General features: G+C 48.4%; 2 protein-coding genes and 1 long non-coding RNA gene across 8 annotated transcripts in view; 2 read left to right on the forward strand and 1 right to left on the reverse strand.

Annotated features, from left to right (window-relative positions):
* The window catches only part of Wdr59 (WD repeat domain 59), a 141,151-nt gene extending 137,580 nt beyond the window's left edge, over positions 1-3,571 (forward strand). For all 4 annotated transcript variants that reach the window (XR_015448663.1, XR_015448664.1, XM_021256700.2 and 1 more), the window contains one exon: positions 953-3,571. Coding sequence is in view for 2 of the 4 variants with exons in the window: in XM_021256700.2 (XP_021112359.1) it covers position 953 (1 nt within the window). In the remaining 2 variants the exon portion in view is untranslated. The remainder of the gene's footprint in view (positions 1-952) is intronic.
* A 1,523-nt stretch (positions 3,572-5,094) lies between these two features.
* On the reverse strand, positions 5,095-19,682 carry LOC110348767 (uncharacterized). The gene is made up of 5 exons (XR_015448675.1): positions 19,591-19,682; positions 17,997-18,074; positions 17,743-17,873; positions 10,789-17,639; positions 5,095-5,219 (listed from the first exon to the last, which is right to left on the reverse strand). It is a non-coding gene; the product is annotated as an uncharacterized LOC110348767 (long non-coding RNA).
* The window catches only part of Fa2h (fatty acid 2-hydroxylase), a 48,504-nt gene continuing 43,786 nt past the window's right edge, over positions 18,866-23,583 (forward strand). The window contains exon 1 of one of the 3 annotated variants that reach the window (XM_004842850.4): positions 18,866-19,226. In XM_004842850.4, the coding sequence (XP_004842907.1) occupies positions 18,957-19,226 (270 nt within the window). In that variant the 5' untranslated portion in view covers positions 18,866-18,956. The remainder of the gene's footprint in view (positions 19,227-23,583) is intronic. The other 2 variants (XM_021256701.2, XM_004842851.4) reach the window with 2 other exon arrangements.

The following is a 23,583-nucleotide window of genomic DNA, read 5'->3' on the forward strand; positions in this document are numbered from 1 at the left end:
TCCTGAGTAGCATTTAATAGCTGTACCCTTAGGGAGTCCTACTATGTCAGAGAAAGGGAGAGAAGCAATGCTTTGTTGGTTTGTTTTTAATCAGAATGGCTCAATGAGAAGCAGGTCTATCCCAGCTACTCAGGAGGCTGAGGCAGGAGAATCATTTTAATGCAGGAGTTCAAGGCCAGCATGGGTAACACAGTATCAAGTTTATTACTCATAGGTGGGTGGTAGGGGTACAACAAGATGCCACACCTGTTTTTCTGTTTCTTCATTTAGATAGACTTCACATGCCATACAATTCACTCATTTGAAGAGTATAACTCAGTAGCTCATGACATATTCAGGGAAGTTATCACTACAACCAATTTTAGAATATTTTTATCACCTCACAAAGAAACCCTGTATCCCACAAACTCCACTAATGAGTTGAATTGTGGCCCCCAAAAGATGTGTCCACCTGGAATCTCAGAACCTGCCCTTATTTGGAATAAGGTAAGGGGTTGAGATGAGATCATCCTGCATTAGGGTGGGGTCTGAACCCAATAAGAGACATAGAAAAGGCAGACACTCAGAGGCAATGGGAGAAAGCAATGTGAAGACAGAAGTAGAGATGAGACTCATGAAATCCCAAGGCAAGGGGCCCCAAGGTTGCTGGCATTTTATGCATGGGCCACATTTTGTTTAAGCATCTGTTGGTTGATGAGTATTTGGGCTGTTTCCATTTGGAGACTATTAAAATAATGTCGTTATGAACATTCATGAGCAAGTCTTGGTAGACACACATTCTCCTTCCTCTTGGGTATGGACGTAGGACTACATAGGGCACCTCAGGTAACACTGAGGAAGTTCCGGCTTGTGTTCCAAAGCGGCTACACCACTTTATATTCTCCCCAGTAGTGTGCAAAGGTTCCAGCTTCTCCAGGTGCTTGCCAATATCTGCTCTTTTCTTTTTTTTTAGACCTGCATCCACATGACAACGCCACTGGGTACACAGAACCTCCTGTGCCCATGCTACAAGGCTCCCTCATGGCTTCAACTTCCCCACCACGTGGGCACACAGCCCTCTGTGTCCAAACCACAAGCTCCCTGGCTGACACAGCTCACTGTGTCCACAGCATGAGCAGTTTCACAGAATTTCTGTGTTGGCCCTGTCAGTCACTTCAGGTACTAAGCTCTTCAGGTACTAAGCCACCTCACCACAAGCTACCCCCAGTAAACACAGCCTTTCTTGTCCGACACCAAGGTTGCCTCAAGCACACAGTATGGTGTTTGTTTGTTTGCGACAGAGTTTCACTATGTTGCCCCATCCACAACTCCCTAGTACCCCTCTGAGCCCATGGACCAAGCCTGCCATGCCTGTAGTCCCCAGAACCCCTTGCACCCCAGCCTCAAGTGAGCACCAGGAGGAGGAGGGGAAAAAGTCAGAGATTTCCTCCAGTCAAACAATCTGGTTCCCATTTGGCATGGAAGGAAGTGGTAGCCAGTGCAGTCCTTGAGCACAGCGAGGTAGAGCTGTGAGCAAGACCAGCGCACAGCAAGCAGAGGGAGAAAGAGGTTTCCACACCTGACTGGGATCAGCCACTCTGGCCTAAGCATCTGTGTTCAGGGTTGGAAGCTTCCCCAGGGTTCCAAGCCCATCACGGACCAGACCCCTTCTCTAATTCCCAACCACACTGAAGCCAAACCTCAGGCCAGCTTCAGGATAGATGTCACCTTAGAATACTCTAGATCATGATTCTGCCAGCCCGTTTCCTGTCTCCCTGCCTGCTGCTTCTGAGGCTGATTGACTCTTCAGGGCACATTGCTTGAGTGAGTCTTCCTAAACTTTATTTTGTGGGGGAGAGTTTGAGACAGGGACTCTCTATGTAGCCCAGGCTGGCCTTGAACTCATGACGGGCCTCCTGCCTCAGCCTCCCGAGTGCTGGGATTATAGGCATGTGCCACCACTCCCAGCAAATCTTCCTAAACTTCTGAGAACAATCTTTTTTTTTTTTTACTATGGGATTTCTCAGAGACTTCAATATTCGTAGTGACTGTGGCGGGGGGAGAACAGAGTCAGCAGAGTCACTCAAACATAGCTGCCATGGAACTTATTTCTCTCTGGTCTTCTTAGGGGACTGGTGTTGGCTGGGACGCTGATCTGGGTTGGGTTTCCCAGAGCAGAGGCTGAAATGGTGATTCTTGGTGCAGGGATTTGTTGAAGGAGGGGTCTCCAGAGAAAGTTGGACTGCAGCAAGCAGGGAGACCAGGCAGGGTCCGTTCAGGACACCTCACCTCAGGAGGAGCTCTGAGTGTAAACTCCAAGCAGGAGTTGTTCCCATCCTGCCCCAGGGAAGGGGCTGGACTCCTACACTCCCACTTCCATTAGTCTTGGCCACAGGCTGTCCCCTGGGTGTGACCGAAACCTTCCCAGGCACCTGCACACCAGGCTGAGAGTCTCCCAAGGGCAGCAGAGGGCGTAGGTGCAGCAGTGGGCAGCCACCGCCCCAGGAACTGGAGGACAAGGCACGGTGGCCCCAGAACAGAGACCAGGCAGGGCGCTAAGAGACCCAGTGTTACCCTGGCCATTCCTACTCTTCCACGGTCGTAACCTCAAAACGGAGCGAACCTGTCTTAGACATTACCCACCAAGAGGAAGGAACAGGTCACAAGACTGTGAAGTAAGGGTAGGTAGGTCTCCGGCCACGGATTTAGCTCAGTGGTGCTGCCACCTGCCTCACAAGTACAAGGTCCTGAGTTTGATCCCTGGTACCAAAAAAAAAAAAAGGGTATATAGGTCTCCTCTGTATAAACCCACACTCAGAGCAGGGAGGAGGTTTCTTATGGAAACCAGCTTGCCAAGTCTCTGAATTGCCCAGACTGGGCTTGAACTTGTGTTCCTCCTGCTTCAGCCTCCCAGAGTGCTGGATTTGCAGGCTGTACCACCATGCTCTGCTAGTTTGTAATATGCAGTCCTTGTTATGCAGCCCCTGTTATCAGCCAGGACAGCAGCATGCCATGGGCAGTGCCCTTTTCTCCACATCCCTAACTGGGTTCACAAGGACCCGTAGGCCTGGCTGCTGTTAGTCTCCCTCGTGGGGCTGAAGCAGACGAAGACGGGGTTGGGCATGGTCCTGCCTGAGCCTCAGCCTGGCATAAATGAGCAAAAAGCCCTTTGTGGGTCCCTGCAGGGCATCAGCTCACACCGGGAACCCAGGCCTGGGGCCCTCAGGGAGCCCTGCAGGCTGAGCTGTTTGAGGGTGCAGTAAGCGGACCTGGGAGGCGGAGAAGCCGGAAGGCAGCAAGGAATGACGTGGTGCCCAGCCCCACAGCTGCTGCACACAGGGACCCTGAGTAGGGTTCCGGCTGCAGGGCAGAAGCTGGGTTCTGTGGGAGGCAGGCAAAGCACATGGCCATCCCCAAGACCAATCCAAAGGAGCAGCAGTCAGATGCCCTAGAGAGGCCTGAGTGTTGCTTAAGCGGCTCCCACAGCTCCTTTCTGCCCTCCAGAGCCCAGGAAAGATGTTCGAGGAGGGGGCCCCTTGGCCTCTGACCAATCTTCCCAGGGCAGTGCTGGGCTTCAGCTGCTGCGCCCGCCCCAGATACAGATCTGCTGCCCCCCATTTCCATGGGACGCAGGGAGGGAAACCCCAGTTGGAAACTGCCTAAACTTCTTGATTTTGATAGTTATGCTGTGGGGATGTAAGATAATGGCCTTGCTTTTAGGAACTACACACTGAGATGTTTAAATGGACATGATGTCTTTAATTCATTTTCAAATGGCTCTGGAAAAAATGCATATATGTCTGGGTCTGTTTTCTGTTGCTATAACTGCATGTCACAGGCTGGGATGTTTGTAAAGAAAGCAAATTTCTTTCTTACAGTTTAGAGGGCTATGAAGCACAAGGTGGAGGGGCCATAGCTGGTGATACCCTTGCTGCAATGGGGCGTCTGCAGTCAGGAGGCACCCGGGGCGTCGAGGGCCAGCGTGCAGGAGAGACCGCTTTTAGAACCTCGCCACTCTCAAGGGAATCCACTAATCCATCGTGGTTAATCCATTGAGCAAGCACAGAGCCCTCTCAGCCTGATCACTCGTGAAGGCCCCACCTGGTGCTACCCTTTAATACTGACCATGGCAATTACATTTCAACATGAGTTTTGGTGGGGACGTTCAGGACATAGCCATGTGTATTTGTGTATGTGTGTGTGTGTGCACACACGTGTGCACATGTACAAGTATGTACTCTTTTATTATATATATATATAATTCTATACACACACCTACAAAGAGACAGAGCACAGGGATGGAGACAGAGAAAGCTCAACCGTAATGAACAATAATTGGCAGCTCTGAGTGACTCATATAGGGAAGCTCTGTAAAATGCCAGGAATTAGGAGTTGCTTCCATGGCTCGCGGGCTCTGGAGAAGACAACTCACTTTGTAGCCCAGGATGGCCTCCAACTCCAAGTGATCCTCCTGCCTCAGCCTCCTGAGCACTGGCATTACATGTGTGAGGCACCACACCCAGCACACTGTTTCTTTGCTTCTCTTTTTGCTTGCTCTTGCTGGGATGCACACTCTCTCAGGGTTCAGTGAGTAGTTTTTGTGAGTGCCACTGGGTCAGGAAGTGGACATCTGTACAGTTAAGACCTGGGGTGTGGGAAAAAATACACCTAGGACCTGTTTTCTTGAAGCTGCTCCCTGTTCACCTTTCTCTGGTGTTCTAGTCCTTTTTTTTTTGGTACCAGGGATCAAACTTGGGTCCTTGCACCTGCAAGGCAGGCAGCAGAACCACTGAGCTAAATCCCCTGCCCTGTAGTCCTTTTTTTAAATTCTTCAGACAGCCTCGATTATTGAGAGTCAGAGCCCCTGTAGCCTAACAGCACACAAAATTTTGTGGGTTTTTTGAGAAAGGGACTCACTATGTTCCCCAGACTGATCTCAAATTTGTGGGCTCATGACCCTCCCCCCTCAGCCTCCCAAGTAGCCAGGATTACTAATGTGCATGGCTATCGAGTGTGTCATGTTGTTTTTGTTTTTATTTTCATTTTTATCAGTATATGTATGCAGTACATAAATATCACATTCATCGTGGGGAGTTGGCACAAGCACATAATTTATCTGAATGTGTGTGTTCTTTGGAAAGGTTCATGTCAAGTATCCTGGCCATCTTCCTGGGACCTAGGAAAAAGCTCATTTCTGCTGAGGTCCATCCATTCGTCTTGTCTCCTGCCTTCCATAGTCGCTGTGAGATTCCCAGGCGGAGAGTGAGGGATGAAGAGAGAAGAGTGAAAGGGTAACTAACCCCAGCTCCAGTGAGCAGTGCAGTCCCAGCCCACCCTGCTGCAAAGGCATCGCACACTGGGCCTCAGAAAACTAAGGGGCAAAAAAGAGCAAGCCTGGCTCAACCCTGGCTTCCTGTTTTGAGGTGCCACCTCACACTGTTGCTCCCACAGTTGTGAAGCTGTTGCTGGGGGTCCTCACCCGAGGTCTTTGAGTCTTCCTGTGACCCCAACAAGCCTTTTTTTTAAAGTCAAAGTCTCACTATGTGGCCCAGGCTGGCCTTAAACTCATGGCAATCCTCCTGCCCCGGCCTACCATGTGCTGGGCATGTACCACCATGGCTAGCTAGGTATTCTTACTAAACATTTCAAAACTTTTTAGGTTTCAGTGGAACCATGGATACTTTCTGGAGGATTTTGGATCAAATGGGACAGTTTGGAGCAAGAAACAATGGAGAAGATCAGGCCATACATGTTTGGTTGGGAGAGAGAATCCAGGGAACATCTAGAAGGATCTGTGATTGGAGACTGTCAGGATTGTCTGGATTGAATCCTCTAGGGAACCCCCAAAGCCATCCCGTCTCCCCAGGCTCTGACCTTACCATGCTGCCCTTCCTGTGACCTTGCCAGAGCCTGACTCATCCCTGTTTCTACACACCTGTGTCATGTGCATCCCCTCCGCCCTCAGACATGAAGGGACTGTTAGTCACCACTGCCACCTGGGTGAGCTCAGTTCGGAGGCGCTGGCATGTTACCAGGTGCTGCCATGCCCCACCTGACCCTTTAGGCAGTGACTTCACTGGCTGGGTCCCTGGGCTACTAGCACCATCTGTTGCCTTCTAGCAGCTCCCCTCCACCCCCACTGCACCAGCGTTTCTTCGTGCAATCTGTCACAGAGGCTCAAAGACCCAGATTTCCAGGTCACCCACAAGGGTCTAGCCAGACTTTTATCACAACACTTCAGAGAAATGTTCACCAGACAAATGCAGACTTCCAGTTGTGTGGAGGGAGCAGAAACCACAGACTGGGGCTCTGTTACACAGGAGTGTCACCCCTAGGTTCCAGAAGCCATTATGAAACGTATTTCAGTAAGAGGCACAGATGTGTGTCCTGTGCAGTCGCACAGGGGCCTGTGCTTGGCTTAATGCTTGGCTGTCACCGTCTTGAAATTCTTAATCAGTTTTTGAACAGGAGCCTGACCTACACCTTCATTTCACAAAATATGTTGCCAGTTGTGAAGTCCAAGGAAAAAGCAGTGGACAACATTTTGATAATTCAACCACAAACAGAGTGCCTCACGTACTCTCCCGCTCAGCCTTGAGGGACCGGGCACAGGAACCAGGACTCATCACAGGCAGTGCCATCTGCTTCCTGGGCAAAGGCTACTGGAAGTCTGATAGACATCTTCAGCATCATACCACAAAGGAAGTCCTAGCTCCGGTGTCACCTTTTCCACGGCTGCCACCCTGGTCAAAGCCACTGTTAGCTCCCGCTTGGTTTATTGAAGTGGCCTCCAGCTGGTCCCCTTCTTCCCATCCTTACCCCCTCAGTCTGTTCTCCATGCAGCATCCTGGGGATCCTGTTAAGGTGACTAATTCATCATCCTGCATTGGCAGCAGGATGGAGCAGCTACAAACCTAAGGCCTGGTCACCAGGGTCGGAACCAAAGTCAGATTGTGCTCCTTCCTGCTCAGACATGAGTCACATAGCAAAAAAAACCCCTCCCCTATGGGTGGGGGGTGCTTGTCTAGTTCCGGTCTCAGTCTCGGCTCTCTCTCCTTCCTCCTTCCCTGCCCTTCCGACTCCTTCGGCTTGACTCTGCTTCCTGCTCAGCCTCCTGGAAACACACCCAGCACATTGCACAGGGCCTTTGCACTGAGGCTCCCTCTCCCCACAGAGACCCAGGTGGCTCCTTCCCTTGCTCAGTGAGTCCTAGTGAGGCCCTGCAGACCCCCTGGCCTTCCTTGGGGCACTCTCCCTTGCCAGTCCCCCCCCCAGTTGTCCCCTAGGCTTGAATGACATTGACTGAGCCTGGCCCACACCACAGGACCCTCCCCTCTCTGCCCACCCAAGCCAGGCTTCTGGCCAGTGCCGGATCGCCAGCTTCTTAAGGTCAAGGCAGACTCCCCAAATTTAAGACCCAATCCCAAAATGGGCATCTGAAATGAATAGACACTTCTCAGATGAAGAAGTACAAAGAGCAAATAAATATATGAAAAAATGTTCAATATCACTGGTCATTTGAGAAATCCAAATTAAACCAACACTGAGATTCCATCTCACTCCAGAAAGAATGGCTATCATCAAGAAATCAAGAAATAGGGCCGGGGATTTAGTTCAGTGGTTCTGTGGTCTGCCTTGCAAGTGCAAGGTCCCAAGTTCAATCCCCGGTACAAAAAAAAAAAAAAAAGAAATCAAGAAATGCTGGCGGGGCTGTGGGGAAAAAAGCCCTTCTCTACCGTTGGTGGGAGTGTAGACTGGTGCAACCACTGTGGAAATCAGTGTGGAGATTCCTCAAAAACCTGAAACTAGAAGTTCCATTTGACCCAGCTATTCCCCTTCTGGGTATATTCCCAAAAAAGTTAAAAGCATCATACCACAGTGATATATGCATACCCATGTTTATAGCAGCACAATTTCTAATAGATAAATCTTGGAAACAGCCGAGATGCCCATCAATGAATGAATGGGTAAAGACAATGTGGTCTTTATATACAATGGAGTACCACATTGCCATAAAAAAGGATAAACTTGAGACATTTATAGCTAAATGGACGCACCTTGAGATCTTAACTTCAAGTGAAATTAGACACAAAGGTTTAAACATCACATTGTTTCTCTTTTGTGAGAAACTCAAAGGGTAAATAAGGACCAAAGTGGAGGATAGATATTGGGAAGTAGGAAGAAAATGTTTAAATGAGAAGGGGAACAAGGGAGGGGTGAGGGGAAAGGAAAGAAGGGAAAAGGGGGAAAAAAGGGAATAGAGGGGAAAAATGGAAACAAAGCTTCTGTAAATGGGGAAGGGAAGGAGGGTGGAAGGGAAGGAAGGGGCATGGGGGAAAAATGAAGAATCAAGATACATTAAGTACAGGTACAAATCCCCCATGATGAATGTGATTATTATGTATATCAAAAGTGTACCAATAAAGTTTAAAAAGGTCAGGGCAGAGCCGGGAGGCTGACAGGCCTGGAGCAGAGCAGGAGCCTGGCAGCAAAGTCTCCTGTGCTTGGATTGCATTTCTTCTGTGTCACTTGTTTGATCACAAAGGGTTTTTTAACCTTGGGCCCACAGATAGAATTCATGAAGTCCCCTTCTGAACCAGAATGGGGAAATAATATTTTTTCTCACTCATTTCTAAGTGATAGTTGAAGTTTTGCTCAGTTACCAATGTAAGAAATAAACCATAGTGGTACCATTGGTTGTAGTGGTGCATGCCTGTAATCTCAGAACTCTGGGAGGCTGAGGCAGGAGAATCACAAGTTTAAGCCCTGCACAGGCAATTTAGAGAGACCCTGTCTCAAAATTTAAAACATTTTTTTAAAGGGCTGGGAATGTAGCTCAACACAGAGGCCCTGGGTTCAATTCCTGGTGCCACAAGAAAAAAGAGAAAGGAGTAGGGGGATTGCAAATTCAAGCCCAGCCAGGGCAACTCAGTGACGTAGAAAAACTCTGTCTCAAAATTTTAAAAAAGGGCTGGGGTTGACGTTCAGTGTGAAAGCCCTGGGTTCAGTCCCTAGTGCCAAACAAACAAACAAAACACATAGCGGTGTTAGCAGTACCAATAGAAATGAAGGTATTTTCGTGTCATAGTACAGTCGCTGCATCGATCTTGCAAAGTCGCTTGTGCTGGTCATCCTTTCCAAATCACTGCATCTTCTCATTTATGCCTAGTTTCTGCATTTAAAAACCATTGTTCTGAAAGAGCGCCAGTTTCACCAGTACAAGTATAAAAAGATTAAGCTTCACTAGTAGCGGTTCTTTCCATTTCCTGGTGGCTCAGGCAGCTCTGGGGTTTGGTTTGCAGGTCGCTGAGACCGCCTGGGTCCCAGACCGGTCCACACCCACGCCTCTCCCGCTGGGAGCGCGACACCGCCACCTAGTGATGGGAGACGGCGCTGCGCTCCGGGTTCCTTACTGTAGTGAGATGGTCCCTTCCTTGGGAACACCGATGGGCTCTGCAGAGCGGGTGCTGAAGGGCAGGGATCTGTTGGCGGACGCGCTGCTTTTCCTCAGCTCGGTCTGCGGAGCCCCTCTCCCGGGCTAACCCTGGGAAGCCCCTTGGGCCGTGCCCTGCATGAGGGGCAGAAACTGTAGCGTGTGTCCAGGTAGGGGAAGCCCAGGCTGCCTCTAAGATCACCGTGTGGTCTGCATCCTCCCTCAGCAGCCTCCTCCCTGGAGTTTGTGCCAGGACTGGTTGCTTCACTCAAGCTTTACCCACAGGATTTCCAAAGAGGAAGAATTTGAATAAGGATCTGATGGAGGGAGGGGTGAGCCAAAGCCTTAAGTGCCAACTCGAACTCGGCACATGATTGTGTCACGTCTAGCCATGGATTTAGGGAGAAATGACATGTTATCGCCATTAAGTGCTCCAGATCTGGGACAGAGAAGTCTCCAATTATGATTCTTCTTTCACTTCTCTCTTTCTCTTCGTGGGAAATTTTTCATACTGACATTCACTATTCTTTTTTCCTATAAATTATAACTGATACTTAATCTATTCCAGTGTATGCCACTGAAGACACTGTAGATTTCTTTTCATCTCAGAAGTGTGATTTAGATCTTTTTCCTGTGTCCAGGCCTCTATTTACTATGTTCGATCTTTCCTGTAGCTTCTTCTCTTTTTTTTGAGCTAAATCCCAGCCCTTTCCTGTAGCTTTCCTGTGTTGGATACAGTTACCATAACTGCTTGTCATTTGTGGGGCAATTTTATTTTCTCTGCTCAGTAGGGGTAGTGTTTTCCTTTTTCTCTGTCCTTTCAGAGTCTTGCCTTTAAGCTTTTTAAAAATGGGTAAGAAGCCAGGCGTGATGGTGCAGGCTTATAATTCCAGCCTCTAAGAGGCCAAGGAAGGATAATCACAAGTTCAAGCCCAGCCTGGGCAACTTAGCAAGACCCTGTCTCAGAATAAAAAAATTAAAAGGGCTGGGGATGTAGCTCAGTGTAAAGGCGCTGAGTTCAATCCCCAGTGCTGAAAAAAGGGGGTTAAGAGAAGAATTTCTTCTATGGCTAATTATTCTGCACTATCAATGGGAAAGCCCTCTGAGAACGCTACAGTTTTCCAGTCTGAGGGAAACAGAAGCAATGCTCAGCCTTGTATAAACTGCGGCGAGTGTCCCCCTCTAACCCTTTCACTTGGTTTTCTGTTTTTGATTTTTTTGTTGTCTGGGATTTTTTTTTAGTACCGGGGATCAAACTTGGGACCTTGCGCTTGCCAGGCAGTAGCAGAACCACTGAGCTAAATCCCCCGGCCCCCTTTCACTTGGTTTTTACTGATGTCTGCAGTCTGTTCACTCTCCTGTTCATCGGTACTCACTGGGAACTGTGGACAGAGATCTCCGCATTCTCTCCGGCGTCCCTCTTTGCTCCGGCACTTTTCTTTGAGAGCCCTGGTCACCTTGGTCTCAGCCACCTTTCGGCTCTCTCTTCAACCTAGAGACCTCCTGGGGCCTGACTGCAGCCCCATCCCCCGCCCACACGCCCTCTGCACTCTGACCTGGAAGCTCTTTACAGACAGGAAGCTGAGTCAGTCGGGAGTACACATCAGTTGTTTTCCCACCTGCCTTTTGCTGTCTGGTGTCCAATGTCTTCAAAGCATTGCTTCATATGTTTGGTCCAATTTTTTGACGATTTCAGGCAGGAGAATAATTTTTCTATAATCTGTGGCACAACATAGTGACTATAGTTAATAACCATGTATTGTATTCTTGAAAATCACTAATAGATGTTAAGTGTTCTCACCACAGAACTAGTAACTATGTAAGGCAGTGCATATGTTTTGTTTTATTTTAATGGTAGATTTAGTCATTCCACAGTGTATAAATACTTCAATACATTGTGTTGTACCCAGTGAATACATAAAGTTTTATCTGTCGGTTTAAAAATGTCCAGTGGTGGACTGGGAATGTAGCTCAGTGCCGCTGCACCTGCCTGGCAAGCGCAAGATCCTGAGTTTGATTCCTGATACCAAAAAAAAATCCCATTGGCAACAGGAGAGTCAACATTAACTTGAAGTTAAAGAGGACTTGGGCACTAGCTGTGTAACCAAGCTCTCGTGCTCACTACTACCAAGTGAATCATATCCCTCTTGAGTCATTTTAAAATCTACCATTTCTAAAACAAAAAGGAAAAAGGAATTACAGAAGATGCATTCTAAAGGAAGAGGCCATAGCACAGGTCTCAAATGACCCCGAGCTTTGGCACATGGAGGAACAGATGCTCGGTGGGATCATTGTCAGACATAAGGCAATCTGAGAGCAGTCGCTGAGCTCAACTGTTCTTTTCAATAATTTGTAAAAATTTCCCAATATTTAATTTGAAAATAAAAAAGCAATACGTGTGTGATGAGATGTATGATTGTAGGCTCTTCAATTGCAACAAGTGTGCCATAAATGTCCCACGCTGGTGTGCGATGTCAGTACAGCGGAGGAGGTGTGTAGGGCAGGGAGTTGGGTATGGACAAAGTTTAAAAAGAATTCCATCCATACCAGACAGTCCATAAGCTTTTAAGGGTACCTGGGACCACATCCAAAGGACACAGGACCCAAATTGAAGTAGAGCCCACAATAAAATACGGGGGACCCAGACATTTATCCTACCTTTTCTGTATGAACTTAATCGCAGGGTAATTAGTGGATGTGGTGAATTAACTAACAGACGACTTGGAACGCCCAGCTGAATTGAATCAAAGTGGTCCCGGGCATGGAAGACCCACCTGAGGATTGTTGCCAACGGCATAAAAAGAGACCCAGAGGGGAAGATCCGTGGCTGTTGATCTTCTAGGAAAAGCTTGCAGCGGCTCATTTCCCTGATGCTAACTTGGGTGTTTCCATGGTCAGAGGAGCTCAGGTCCTCAGTATTGCCGGGAATGGCTGCTCTTCTCATCAGGGGAGCTCCGGTCTTCACCTTGAGTGTCGCTTCCTGGCTCCGATGTAGACCCCTTGGTCTGGTGGCACAAATCCTTCACCCCGAGAGCGCAGGCTTTCTTGCTTCCACCACTGGCCTTTGGGCCTCAGATCCTCGATACAGACTTGCAAGAGACCTCACCTTGGGCTCTAGGCCTTCAGCTGGACTTTGCCGGATATTGCTGTGGGATCCAGGTCCTTGGCCAGATTCTTCGGGTCTCTAGTGTGTGGAAAAATCTCTTGCACTCCTCTGCAATTGACTTTTTAGGTGAATATTGTAAAATAATCCCGCAAAATATGTGTCCTGTATTAAATCTATTCCTTTGCAAACCCTGACTACAACAGTGGATATGGACATTTCTTCTAAAAATGCTGGATTGCCAAGCATAATGGTGCATACCTGTAACTCAGCCTCCTGAGTAGCTGGAGTTACAGGTGTGCACCATTATGCCTGGCAATCTAGTTTTTTTAGGAGTTTGCAAAACAACATTATTCTAATTTATCGATCCTTCTGCATTACTGAGCTGGAATTATTTTTAAAGAAGAAATTTCCATATCCACTAATTGCCCTGAGATTAAGTTCATACTAAAAAAGTAGGATAAGTGTTTGGGTCCCCCTTCTGTTTTTACCAGTTTGCAGAATAATAGTTTGGTTCTCTACTATCCTCCAAATGTTACCTGTGAATTTTGTTTTCTTTCATTTAGTGTTATATCTTCCTAGTAAGTTTATCTTCTATCTTTATGAAAAGAACTTCTTTCTCTCTTGTGAATGATTTCATTTCTGGCTTTATACTGATTTTATGTGCTATTAACATTCTTACACAAGCTTTATTCTGGTTAGCATAAGCCTACTGTATCTTTGTCCAGGTCTTTATTTTGTGTGCGAGTGTGTGTTACTGGGGATTGAAACCAGGCATAGCCTCCTGCATACTAGCTTTATGTTAACCAAAATAAATCTTATAGGCTGGGCATGGTGGCACATGCCTGTAATCCCAGCACTTGGGAGGCTGAGGCAGGAGGATCGCTGAGTTTGAGACAGCCTAGACTACATAGTGCGACTTTGTTTCAAAAAAAACGAAAGAAAGAGCCGTGGATTTAGTTCAGTGGTTCCAGGGCCTGCCTCACAAGTGCAAGGTCCTGAGTTCAATCCCTGATACAAAAAAAAAAAAATTGAGAGAGAGAGAGAAAGAAAGAAAGGAAGGCATGGTGACACACGCCTGCAATCCTAGCATCGGGAGGCTGAGGCAGGATTCCCAGAATTTGAGGCCAGCGTGGGCTACATAGTTTAAACACAGCCTGAACTACCTAGAGAGACCTTGTCTCAAAATAGATGATAAACAAATAAAGCTCATGAAAACATTCACAAGAGATGAAGTTTTCTTCATAATGATACAATTTAAATTTACGGAAAGGTATTGTTATACCTTATATGTTGAAATTTTATTCACCAAATAATGTGACTTCAAAATATAGTAAGCAAGACCTGGGATTTAGCGCAGTAGCACTGCGCCTGCCACATAAGCTCAAGGCCCTGAGTTTGATCCCGGGTACTGGGAAAAAAAATAAATGATTTGCAAAATATAGTGAGCAAGCTGGGTATAGTGGTGCATGCCAGTAATCCTGCTCTTGGGAGGCTGACCTAGGAGGATTGCCATGATTTTGAGGCCAGCCTGGGCTACATAGTGAGACCCTGTCTCAAAAAATAAACTTAAAAAAAGGATAAATTAGATAAATTAAATGTGGCATATTCATATAGCAGAATAATATACAGAAATAAGAATGTACAAAGTACTATTATAAGCTATACATCTTCTTAGTATCCTCCTGAAAGAATTAAAAGCATCCTACCACAGCGATATATGCACACCCATGTTTATACCAGGACAGTGTGTAATAGCTAAATCTTGAAAACAGCCCAAATGCCCATCAACTGACGAGTGTATAAAGAAGATGTGGGGTTTTTTAATACAATGGAGTACTACTCTGCCATAAAGACGGAAGAGCTTCAGACACTTATACCTCGTTGGATGGACCTTGAGACCATACTCTTAGTGAAATAAATCGGACACACGTGTAAATACGGCGTTGTCTCTCTGGTGTGAGAAACTGAAAGTGGAAATAAGGACTGAGATGTATGATGGACGTTAGGAAATGGGAAGAATGGGCCGGGGATTTAGCTCATTGGTTCCAGTGCCTGCCTCGAAAGCACAAGGACCTGAGTTTGATCCCCTATCCCCGGTACCAAAAAAAAAGGAATGGGAAGAAAGTGTTCAAATGGGAAGGGGAACAAGGGTGGAGGGAGGGAAAAAGAGAAAGGAAGGAAGGAAGGGACAAGAAAAAAGTGAAAATAGAAGGAAAAAATGGAAACAAAGCTTTTGTATATAGAAAGGGGAGGAAGCTTGAGGGAGGAATGGAATAAAATAAAATAAAAATTTTAAAAAGTACTATTATACCTAACAATAGGGATGATTCTCACAAACAATAGCAAGTGAAATAATGTAGCAAAAAATATATATACCCTGTATTTTTCATTCAAGAAAGTTCCAAAGTGTGCAAAAGTAATGTAGTGTTTGAAAATCAACATGGCAGTGTTCTCTGGGGCAGGTGGTGAGGCAGGGCAAGGAAAGGCTTGAGGCTGACTTCCGTGGAGCTGCTCGAGCTCCGCTCCCTGGGCTGTGAGTCCACTGTGTGAAAACTCGCCGAGCTGCACAATTGTGATTTGTGTGCCTTTCTCTACAAATGCCATTCTTCAATGGAAGCTTACTGTAAAAAGAAATCATTTATAATAGGAAAAAAATTGTATATTTAGGAATCAACTTAACAAATGCTAGCATTTCCCCAGATGCAGAACATAAAACTTCATGAGAAAGGAAGACACACGAATAAACAGCTTGGGTTCCAGAAGAGGAAGCCGCCAATATCATAAAAGTATTCCTGCAGGGCCAGGGATTTAGCTCAGTGGCACTGTGCCTGCCTCACAAGTGCAAGGTCCTGAGTTCGATCCCCAGTACTGCAAAAAAAAGGATTCCTCTCAAATTAATCTATAGGCTCAGTACAGTTGCTTTCACAATAGGCGTCCCCAAAGATATTGGCAAAATTGTTCTCAAGTTTACATGAGAAAAAGAAAACTCCAAGCATAAAGCAAGGCACTGTTAAAGGACAGGGTGTGGATTGTGGGATCGTTAATACAACTCTAAATATAAAATTGCAAGTTGGACCGGGGATTTAGCTCAGTGGTTCCGGCACCTACCTTGCAAGTGCAAGGTCCCGAGTTCGATCCCTGGTATCAAAAATAAAAAATAAAAAATAAATAAAAATTGCAAGTTGGGTTATTTTTGCGGGGGGTACCAGGGATCAAACTTGGGACCTTGTGCTTTCGAGGCAGGCAGCGGAACCATTGAGCTAATCCCCGGCCCACAACTCTAAATATAAGAGATAAAGGCTGGACATCTCTGCCTGATTCCCAAAGCTAGGGCAAGGGCTAGGGATGTGTAGAACATAGCCACTTAGATGTTAAGTTTACATTGTCTCGTAAATTTGAACACTTGTGTACCCTAGAAAATAGCAATTACACTTCTAGGTATGTAAATAATAGAAACTCTTAGCCATATATATAAGAATGTTCATAATAGGGGACAGGTGAATCAAATTCTTTTTTTTTTTTTGGTACCAGGGATCGAACTCAGGACCTTGCACTTGTGAAGCAGGCGGTGGAACCATGGAACTAAATCCCCAGCTGAGAGTCAAATTCTTAGTAAGAGGAAAAGGAAAATGGATACCTAAATTGCAAGTGGACTATGACACGAAGTGAAAAGATTGATGCATTACAATGACCCTCAACAGGGCCGGGGATTTAGCTCAGTGATTCCGCCGCTTGCCTTGCAAGCGCAAGAACCCAAGTTCGATCCCCAGTACCTAAAAAAAAAAGACTAAATATAATGACCCTCAACATGGATGAATCTTAAAATAATCTTGAGCAAAATACACAAGGAGACATAAAACTAACACAATGTGATTTCATGAAACCCAATACCAACCAAGCTGATCTACAAATATATTCTATAGGCACCAATATAAATATATGTTATATATAATATATAATATATAATATATATATATATACACACACACACACAGTTTTTTGTGTCTTTTTTTTTTGGTACTGGGGATCGAACTCAGGTCCTTGCACTTGCACAGAGGCGGCAAAACCACTGAGCTAAATCCCCAGCCCAATATACACTTTTTTTGAGACAGTGTCTCACTATGTAGTTCAGGCTGACCTTGAACTCCCTATCTAGCCCAGGCTGGCTTTCAATTTGAGTTGATCCTTCTGCCTCAGCCTCCTGAGTGCTGGGATTGCAATCATATGCCACCATGCCTGGCCAATACGATAAAATATTAAAGATAAGAAACAAAGGAAAGATAAGCAGAGAAGTCAGGGCCATGGTTACCAAGAGGTAGCAGGAGACAGGGAGGTGAATGTTTAGAGAACAGAAACAGGTACAAGTTTCTGGTAAATTCTTACTTCATGAGTGGAGAGACAGATTCAAGGAGTTAATTATACTATTTTTAAAAAAACTTACATATACTCTGGTTTATGTGCAAATTTTAAATTTAAAATAGCAAACTGAGCCGGGTGTGGTGGTGTATACCTGTAATCCCAGCACTTAGGAGGCTGAGGCAGGAGGATCACCATGAGTTCAAGGCCACCTTGGATCACATAGTGAGTTCAAGGTCAATTTGAATTACGTAGCAAGACCCTGTCTCAAAAAACAACCAACCAAACAAAAAATAGCTAACTAATTGTTAATGTGCCATACACACTGTTCTTATTATCAACCACAATGTTGTTCCAAATCAACTTCAAACAGTGACCAAGCTTGAAGCAATGGCGAGGAACCCAACATGGTGTCCAGCAGATGCCATCAGCAGGAAACACAGCACACGTGTGAGTGGTGCTCTGCTGCTGGTGTACATGCCGAGTGTTTTGAAAGAGGAGGTGTGGAAGTGGGGTGAGGGCGATTATTTAGGTACTCACTGCTTGAGCAAAACGCTAAGTCTAGGGACACAGGCCCTGGGCCTGATGTTAGCTGCTGGACAGCTGAGCCACAGACCCACAGATACCTAGAACTCTTACCTACTGCCAGAGCGTAAATCAGGACAGGTCCGGACGGGGACCCGAAAGGGGCAGCTATGGAAACTGGTGCTTCTCTTGTTGGGGTGCCCCTGAGGCTCTGAGTCAGGCTTCGCACACAGCACCGCCCTAGCAGGGCACAGAGGGAATGCTGGAAATACCTCTCCCAAGAGGGGCAGGGGTAGCCTCATGACCAGGAGACTTTGATTACAAATCTTGTTCAGATGCTCACCTCTGCGGGCCAAGTCAACAACGCTGCCAGGAGCAGAGTCCTCCTCTCGCTCCAGCGTGGTGGGGGCTTCAGCCTGCTCCCCCTCCGGGTGCTCCAGGGAGCTCCTCCATCTACCCTGGAGGAGTGTGCCACTGACCGTGGGGGAAACATGTAAAAGCATGCCCAAAAATTCAGTTTCAAGATTAATAATATTTATATTTTCATTATTTAAAAAATTCAAAATTATTACAAGTGTTGGACATGATGGTGCACACCTGTCATCCCAGCGCTCGGGAGGCTGAGGCAGGAGGATCACCATGAGTTTGACGCCTGCCTGGGCTACATATGGAGATCTGCTTCAAAAAACAAAACAAAAAGTTATTACATGAAAAATCCACGGTGAACAAAGTATCCAAACTAAATAAAATCATGATCCACCCATGCACTATTGTTACCCTGCTTTGGTTCCAATAAAACTTGGCTCACAAAAGCGGTAGCCAGACACCCCTTCCCAGCTACTGCCCATGGCTTGCCAATATAATTTTTAAAAATTCATATATATATATATATACTGAAATTGTGATAGAATCAGCAAACCATAAATTTGCCATTTCAATTATTTTGTGTACAGTTCAGTGCCATTAAGTACATTCACAGTGTGCAATAATATAATTCTCTAAAATATTACATTAAACTATCATACATTGTGATTACCAACTTTTGGGGTGACACCTTAAATTTTACACCTGAACCAAGTGTCTCACTAGCTTTATTCAGACCCCCGCCCCGCTTCTCCCTCTTTGGTCCCTGCTGCAGACGGAGATGCAAGATTTCTCCCACGAAACTGCCACAGAAGATACTTATTCCAGCGGCGATCAAGTCACCCAGGATGTCCCTGCAGCCACCCGCAGCGGAAAGCCCCGCCCCGCCTCGCCCGCCTCCTCCCCCCCCTCCGCGACGGGACACACCCGGTGGGCACGCCCTCTACCTGCCCGGGCCACCTGGTGAGCGCCGGGCCGTCCCACTCCGGTCCTGCCCGACCTTCCCGTCGGCCAATGAGGAGGGACCTCCGGCTCCGGCCTCGAGGAGCGGCCAATGGGAGCGCGCCATGCAAATGAGCAGGTGCGGTGGCGGCTGTCCCGTTGCGGATGCCCGGGCTCCCGAGATGTTAGAGGCGCGCCGCGCGGCCGCGGAGCAGACTCCGGGCTGCGAGTTGTGAGCTCCGCTCCCAGACCATGGCCCCTGCTCCGCCCCCTGCCGCCTCCTTCTCCCCCGCCGAAGTCCAGCGGCGCCTGGCGGCGGGCGACTGTTGGGTCCGCCGCGGGGCGCGCCTCTACGACCTCACCGGCTTCGTGCGGCACCACCCGGGGGGCGAGCAGCTGCTGCGGGCGCGGGCCGGTCTGGACGTTAGCGCCGACCTGGACGGACCCCCGCACCGGCACTCGGCCAACGCACGCCGCTGGCTGGAGCAGTACTACGTGGGAGAGCTGCGAGGCGACCCGCAGGTGGGCAGCGTAGGGGAACACCCCTGTCCCCCATTCCTCCTCAGCACCCCCCTCCGGGCGATCCCCATCACGTGCTCTTAGGAGCAGGCCCGGTGACAGCCTCCACCCTCCCCTCCCGGCGCTTCCTCCTCTTTTCTCCATGTAGCAGGCCACTGACCCGCCTCAGTTCTCCAAATCTTCCACCTCCCGCGTTTCCTTTCCTTCGGACTTGTTCCTTCTGCAGCCCCTGCCCTCTGACCACTTTGATCCCCATTTCTGGCCCCAGCCTCCCACACGCCCAGTCTTTTCCTTCCTCTTCCCTTATCAACCTCTCCCTCTTTGCAACTAGTCAAGTATCTGTTTGAATAATAGGTCCCAGGCTCACCTGACCCTTCCCATCCCTCCTCATCCTGCTTCCTTGGAAGCCTTGCTTAGCTAGCTTGGGTTTCCTGGGCCGGCCTGGGTGAGGGGAGAGGCGGGGCAGTGTCACAGTGTGCACTGTGTCCTCCAGCCCCTCAGACCTCCCTTTATTTCTTGTCCTCCATGGTGTGGGTGTAGGAGAGTGAAATGTAAGGCATTTGCCACTTCTGCACAGGAAAAGGGGATTAGCACTTTGAACCCAGGCTGTATGCCACACCATGAGCTGTTCACTGTGGGGCAGGCTCGCTGTGGTATATAAATCTTCAACAGATCCTGGGGTAGGTTTTGTCATCTCATGTTAGGATGTGGAAACAGGTTTCCAACGGGTGTTTCTTCAGCTAGCTCTTGCTGCAAAGCGCTCTTAGATCTTGGGATGAAGAGTTGCCATAGTGGCCCCTGCCAGGCCATCTTGCCTAATTCTACATCATTTCTTTAGTGACTTACTTAGTTCCTACTGGGCCGAGAGGCTAATGAGGAACAAGAGGAAACATACTAATCCCGTGCCATCAGAGTGTGGATCTGGAGGGGAGCAGCTGGGGAGAGCTCTTTTGAGAAAACAACATTTCTCCCCAGTGCTAATTGATGGCTAAGGCTTAGCCAGGCAAAGAGTGGTGGGAAGAATGTTCCAGACAGGGAACAGCATGTGGAAAGCCTCAGAAGGGGAAGAGCTTGGCCCTGTTAAGAGACAGAAATAAAAGCAAAGTGACCAAAGCCTGGTGGCCAAGGAGAGGGCTGCGGAAGGGGCCAGAGGTCAGCTGCAGCCGGGTAACGAAGGGCCTTGTGGCCGTGGTCGGTTTGGGTTTGATGCTCGGGGGGGTGGAAAGCCAAGGATTTGAGGAGGGGCACGGCATGGTCAGATTTGCATGTTTGGGAGAGTATGCTGGCTGCAGTGCCAAGAAGGGATGGAGGGAGCCCACGCGGATGGAAGGAGAGCGGGTAAAGGCCAGTGTGGAGCTGGAGGTGTGGCATGACTGAGGCGAGGGAGGGACTTGGGAGAGAGCATAATGGATTTGCCAGTCTGTGGTGGGAGCCCAGCGTCACCTAGGAAGTTGATGTTCAGTGTCAGGTCTTGCTGAAGCAGTAGGAGGTTCAAAGATAAGAGAAACTGGGTACAGAGAATAACAAGCTGGGGTCAGAATACTGTACACTGCCGGGCTTGTGTTGCCTCTTGGGGCCTGACCTGCATCCTGTCGACATGAGCCTTGGGGTGTGGCCTGTCCTCTCAGTATCCTGCCGAATGTCACTCCTGGCCAGCTGCCCTAGATGGCCCCACCTCCCAGCTCTGACAACCACCCAGCACCAGGGTTTGGCTTTCCTTGCCCACCACCCAGGAAGGACTCAAAGAGGAGACCAAGCCCACGTTTGCTTCCTACCTCTGTATGCCCCTGTTGCTTAACAGACCCCAGTTTCGTCAGCTGTAGGCACACTTATTTCTGGGCCCCAACCCGACGATGTGTAGAAAACTACAAACTAGCCAGGTGTGGTGGTGCACACCTGTAATCTCAGCACCTAGGTGGCTGAGGCAGGAGGATCTCTGTGAGTGCACTGCCAGCGCAGACTACATAGTCCAAGGTCAGCCTGAACTACAAATCAAGACACTGTCTCACAAAACCAAAACAAGCCAAAAAAAGAAAGAAGGGGGCCAGGGATTTAGCTCAGTGCTTCCGCCGCCTGCCTCGCAAGTGCAAGGAGCCGAGTTCGATCCCTGGTACCAAAAAAAAAAAAAAGGAAGGAAGAAAGCTGAAAACTAACAGTGTACCTGCAGACTTGTAGCCCAGACTTGACCAGTAGCCACAGTTGTCCCACATTCCAGTTGCCTGGCAGCTTCTGTCAATAGACCTCTCTGGGAACCAGGACAAAGTTCTCTTTAAATTAGGGGAGAGGGCAGTCAAAGAAGTCAGAAGTCTGGGCTGGATATCCCTTCCAGGAGAGGCGGGGCGGAGGCTGCACAGGTGTGAGTGTTTCTCTAGCCAGCCCTGTGGCAGCCCTCATTCTGCCCGCGCCGCCTCCCTCCCCTCACACTGGGCCAGTGGAGGTAACAGCCCCGCTCCTGGGGGTGGGGGTGCATTCTGCGTGGCGCCCCCCAGGGACTCTTCTCCCTGGCTCAGGCCCGGGACAGGAGCATCCCGGGTCTCCCTCCAGGGAGAAGGTCTGCTCCATTTACTTCCCCTGCCTCCCACTTGGCCACACACCCTCTGTGTACACTCTTACACACACACTCACACTCGCACAAAGGCACAGGCACAAAACGAGTCAAACTCGTTTGTGCGAACAGACCACAGGGGAGGACGCGCCGGTGCTGCTGTGGCCGTGGCCGTGGCCTGAAGCTAATCTGTGCCCACTGAGCAAGTGAAATGCCACGGCTGAGCCCTCTTGTCCTCATCCCTGGCCCTGAAGGGACAGTGGATCCAGCTTCTCACCCCGAGCAGTAAGGGCAGTGTTCTTCCAACTGGGGAGATGAATGCAACCAGCAGTTTTCAAAAATAATAAGGAGAAAAACAAGGAGAGGATATTGGGTCTAAACCTTCTTCCAAGGCCCTAGGTACTGTTTCCCAGACTCTGGTCACCTATGAATCACGGCTGCACTTCTTTCTGATTGGTAGTTCACTTGAACTATTATATTTAATATTTATCTGTAGATTGACTCACTTTTTATTTTACCCGTTACTCATCCCAGGTAATAAGACCAGGGAAATCACAGATTTTAAATACTTTAAATATGCAACTATTAAAATAATAAATGTTTAGCCTTGTGTATTCCCTAAAATCATCTTGGGCATCACCAGCAGGGAGGAAACCCTACTTTGGAAATGCACAGAGCAGGGCTTCAGAATCCTGGTGTTCAGTGGATTGTTTTCTGGGTTAAAGAAAAAGATGAACAGGGTCAGGGATTTAGCTTAGTTGTGTACCACCTGCCTCGAAAGCGGAAGGCCCCTAGTTCGATCCCCGGTACCAAAGAAAAAGAAAGGATTAACATGCTGTCGGAAAATGTGTGAATGTCCATTTTTCTGGTGAGAGAGCTATGGCTTTCACTGCAGTGCATTTGGGGTCCTTTTTCAACCCCAAACTACCACGAAGGGGAACACGACCATCTGAGAGTGGCTTGTCATGTACAGACCAGGAGGGGAGGGGTCTTACCCAGAAGCGCTCTGTTTGAGACCCCTGAGAAAGGCAGGCCTCCACATCCGGGTTACCCACTGACCAAAGGTCTCCAGGTACCACGTCCTAATCCCACAGGTCAGATAAAAGCTGGCGCGGGGAAGCTTGCTAAGTCCCCACTGCTGCAGCACAGAGCGAAGTTGGCCAGCCGAAAGGGTGAGGTCCACCTGGGCTTCAAGAGGGTTTCACAGCCACGCCTGCCTGGGCATCAGCAGCAGCCATCCTTCACCTCCTGCCAGAGACCGCTGAGTGCTGTACTCCTTCGGTGAGGTAAACCCAGGGCCACCTAGCAGAGCATCCAGGGTCACCCTGGAGTACACGCAGGGCCCAGACATGCTCCCTAGGGGCACCCTATTCAATGAATGGTTTTGAGGCCCAGAATTGGGGGGATAGGAGTTAGGAATTAGCGTTCTCTGGGGGAAATAAAAAGAAAAAAGTAATCATCTTTGGAAGCACCCCCAGGAAAGAAGCCAGACTCATGCCTGCGTAGCATCCCTTTCCTTGTTTTCTGTCCATCACTACTCCGTGTGTGGCCTTCATTTACTCAGATAGATGCGTGCCAAGCACCCTATCCGCTCTGGAACCCGCCCTCTTGGATGCTGAGCAGCGCCCCTCCTTGCTGCTCTTTCCTCACCTGGCTTCTGGACAGGCTACCCTTTGGGCTTCTGCCTGAAGTCATTTTCTCTTGGTGCCATAACAAGATCCCACAGACTCGGTGGTTTAAAGGGACACAGATGTCTTCTCTTATGGTTCTGCAGATCAGGAGGCAGAAAAGAGTGGGCAGGGGAGGGCTCCTTCT

Source organism: Heterocephalus glaber, unplaced genomic scaffold (assembly GCF_053883595.1).
Source record: "Heterocephalus glaber isolate CG9 unplaced genomic scaffold, H.glaber_assembly_v1.0 deba00000071, whole genome shotgun sequence".
In the NCBI taxonomy this organism is placed as follows: domain Eukaryota; kingdom Metazoa; phylum Chordata; class Mammalia; order Rodentia; family Bathyergidae; genus Heterocephalus; species Heterocephalus glaber.